At 34.9% G+C, this 3341-nt stretch overlaps 1 protein-coding gene across 1 annotated transcript in view; it reads right to left on the minus strand.

Moving 5' to 3' along the window:
* LOC106473984 overlaps positions 1-884 on the minus strand; it is a gene marked incomplete at its 3' end in the record, with an annotated part of 8434 nt that extends 7550 nt beyond the window's left edge. The window contains exon 1 of the mRNA XM_013934671.2: positions 462-884. Coding sequence (XP_013790125.1) covers positions 462-721 — 260 coding nt within the window. The remainder of the gene's footprint in view (positions 1-461) is intronic.
* Between the last annotated feature and the right edge of the window lie 2457 nt (positions 885-3341).

Consider the following 3341-nt stretch of genomic DNA (forward strand, 5'->3'; position numbering starts at 1 on the left):
ACCTAACCAAACAAAACCACACAAAGATCCATTTATTCAATCACCTAACCAAACAAAACCACACAAAGATCCATTTATTCAATCACCTAATCAAACAAAACCACACAAAGAACCATTTATTCAACCACCTAATCAAACAAAACCACACAAAGAACCATTTATTCAATCACCTAACCAAACAAAACCACACATATAACCATTTCTTCAGCCACTTGAACAAATGATACCAAACAAATCACCTTTTATTAAGTAATTTGACCAAGCAAAATCAAACAAATCATTCTTTATTCAGCCAGCTATCTGACAAAGCAAAATGAAAATAAGAGTTCTTGCTGGATGATTTGCATAACCAAAACCTCGAACGCAAGTCTATATGGATTATTACGCTTGGGCACAGCTTTTATAATAGATAAAGTGACAGGAAGTAAATAGATGATTCGTTTATAAAATATGGTCCTCACCTTTCGCGCTTCTTTTTCTGTCTCACGCGAGCAATGTTCATCAAGTCGGAAAGAGTTGTGTTGGTCACCAATGTCCGATTGTTGGCCAGCGTTTCTCTCTGAATGATCTCAACTTCCGAGGCGTTTACCACTCTGATCGGAAATGGTGTGGGCCTTGAAAAGTATCTCAAGTTCTGCGTGAGAAAGTTGTCCGTGACCGCGACTGTATGACCCCAGCACCAGCTGGTTGCTCCGACCAGTAGAAAGAGTTTGTAATACATGTTTTTCCAGATCAACAACTTTTATTCAAAACCCCAGATTTAAAGTTCACTGATTACCACAATTATTAAATGTATAAATATGTAATTCGAACTTACTTAAAGACAAATTTTGTTCAAAGGATTTCTTGAGAAAGTTGTTTCTGTTCTATAGTTAGCTGTTTGCTGTACGATAACTTACTATCGATCAGGACTCGAAGTCTTGAAACAACGTCCAGGTCGACTCCAGACCAGGAATATGGCAACCAATCAACTCCTAGTCTTACTACTCCTAGTATTTGATAAATTAGAAGGCGCCTCCCCTTTCTGTCTTCGTCGTCTGCAATCTAGGTATACAAACATGTACCACGTGCCACCCCAGATACCTAATATGTGGACGAATGAACTGAAGTTTCTCTTTTACCGAAGCGACAGACCAAACTGGGTGTGGGAGTATGCAGCTCGTACTGAATGACAATCAAAGGAAGAGAGACGCATCTTTTGTCACTACGCGATCATTCAAAGATTGATGATATAAATATCGTCTCGACCAGTACTATGTCTGTCGTACCCCAAATTTGGTATTTAGCGAAAGACCTCGTCGGCACTGGATATAGCAGATATAGTGTTGGTGAAATATTTTTACATTCTTCTGTACTTTCACTTACGATTATACCGAATAAAGAGGAGACATGGGCAGGGCGTCATTATAGAGTATGTATATCTTCATCCACGAGTGAAATATCATCGCCATTCTTCGACCAAATATAATAAAGAGTATTTTCAACCTTGAAAGTGGAATTCATTCAGCGACAACAGGGTAAAGTTTTCACGAGGCATCAGAAGTGCTTTATTACTCCATTATTTATACATGATACTGGTTAGGTCACTGCGGCTTCTGGAAAATCAGGGAACTTTCAATAAGATAAAGTTCGCTTACTTTGAGTAGTAACAGTTAGTTATTTACAGATAAACTTGATAGTGTTTTGGGTGGTCTGTAGAGCGGTTTCTAAAATCATATTTACTGAAAGAAATGGAAAACTACGCTATTTTCAACGTCTGTCCACCAAACTCCAATAAATAACCAGTTGACAACAGACCTCATAATTCGTTCCAGCAGGAAATTCTCTTCTAAACTACAAAGGTCACGTGCACTAAAAGTCTAAACTTTTTGTTGGTAAAACAATTTATGTCTAACGCAACATTCAATTTATGTCTAATAATAATGTTAAAAAGATACGAGCGGACACAACAGTGAAACTACAATAACACTGCCGTTAAAACAAGTTATAATATAACACTACACTAATATAACACTGCCGTTAAAACAAGTTATAATATAACACTACACTAATATAACACTGCTGCTGAAACAAGTTATAATATAACACTACACTAATATAACACTGCCGTTAAAACAAATTATAATCTGACACCACACTGATATAACACTGCTGTTAAAACAAGTTATAATATAACACTACACTGATATAACACTGCTGCTGAAACAAGTTATAATATAACACTACACTAATATAACACTGCTGCTGAAACAAGTTATAATATAACACTACACTAATATAACACTGCTGCTGAAACAAGTTATAATATAACACTACACTAATATAACACTGCTGCTGAAACAAGTTATAATATAACACTACAATGATATAACACTGCCGTTAAAACAAATTATAATCTGACACCACACTGATATAACACTGCTGTTAAAACAAGTTTTAAATCAACACCACACTGATATAGCACTACTGTTAAAACAAGTTTTAATCTAACACCACACTGATATAGCACTACTGTTAAAACAAGTTATAATCTAACACCACACTGATATAGCACTACTGTTAAAACAAGTTATTATCTAACACCACACTGATATAGCACTACTGTTAAAACAAGTTATAATCTAACACCACACCGATATAACACTGCTGTTAAAACAAGTTATAATCTAGCACCACACCGATATAACACTGCTGTTAAAACAAGTTTTAAATCAACACCACACTGATATAGCACTACTGTTAAAACAAGTTATAATCTAACACCACACCGATATAACACTGCTGTTAAAACACTTTATAATCTAACACCACACTGATATAACACTACTATTAAAACAAGTTATAATATAACACCACACAGATATAACACTGCTGTTAAAACAAGTTATAATCTAACACCACACCGATATAACACTGCTGTTAAAACAGTTATAATCTAACACCCCACTGATATAACACTGCTGTTAAAACAAGTTATAATCTAACACTCCATTGATATAACACTGCCGTTAAAACACTTTATAATCTAACACCCCATTGATATAACACTGCTGTTAAAACACTTTATAATCTAACACCACACCGATATAACACTACTGTTAAAACGAGTTATAATCTAACACTACACTGATATAACACTGCTGTTAAAACAAGTTATAATCTAACACCACACCAATATAACACTGCTGTTAAAACAAATTATAATCTGACACCACACTGATATAACACTGCCTTTAAAACAAGTTTTAAATCAACACCACACTGATATAACACTGCCGTTAAAACAAGTTATAATCTGACACCACATTGATATAGCACTACTGTTAAAACGAGTTATAATC

This window comes from Limulus polyphemus, unplaced genomic scaffold, assembly GCF_000517525.1.
Source record: "Limulus polyphemus unplaced genomic scaffold, Limulus_polyphemus-2.1.2 Scaffold6702, whole genome shotgun sequence".
In the NCBI taxonomy this organism is placed as follows: Eukaryota; Metazoa; Arthropoda; class Merostomata; order Xiphosura; family Limulidae; genus Limulus; species Limulus polyphemus.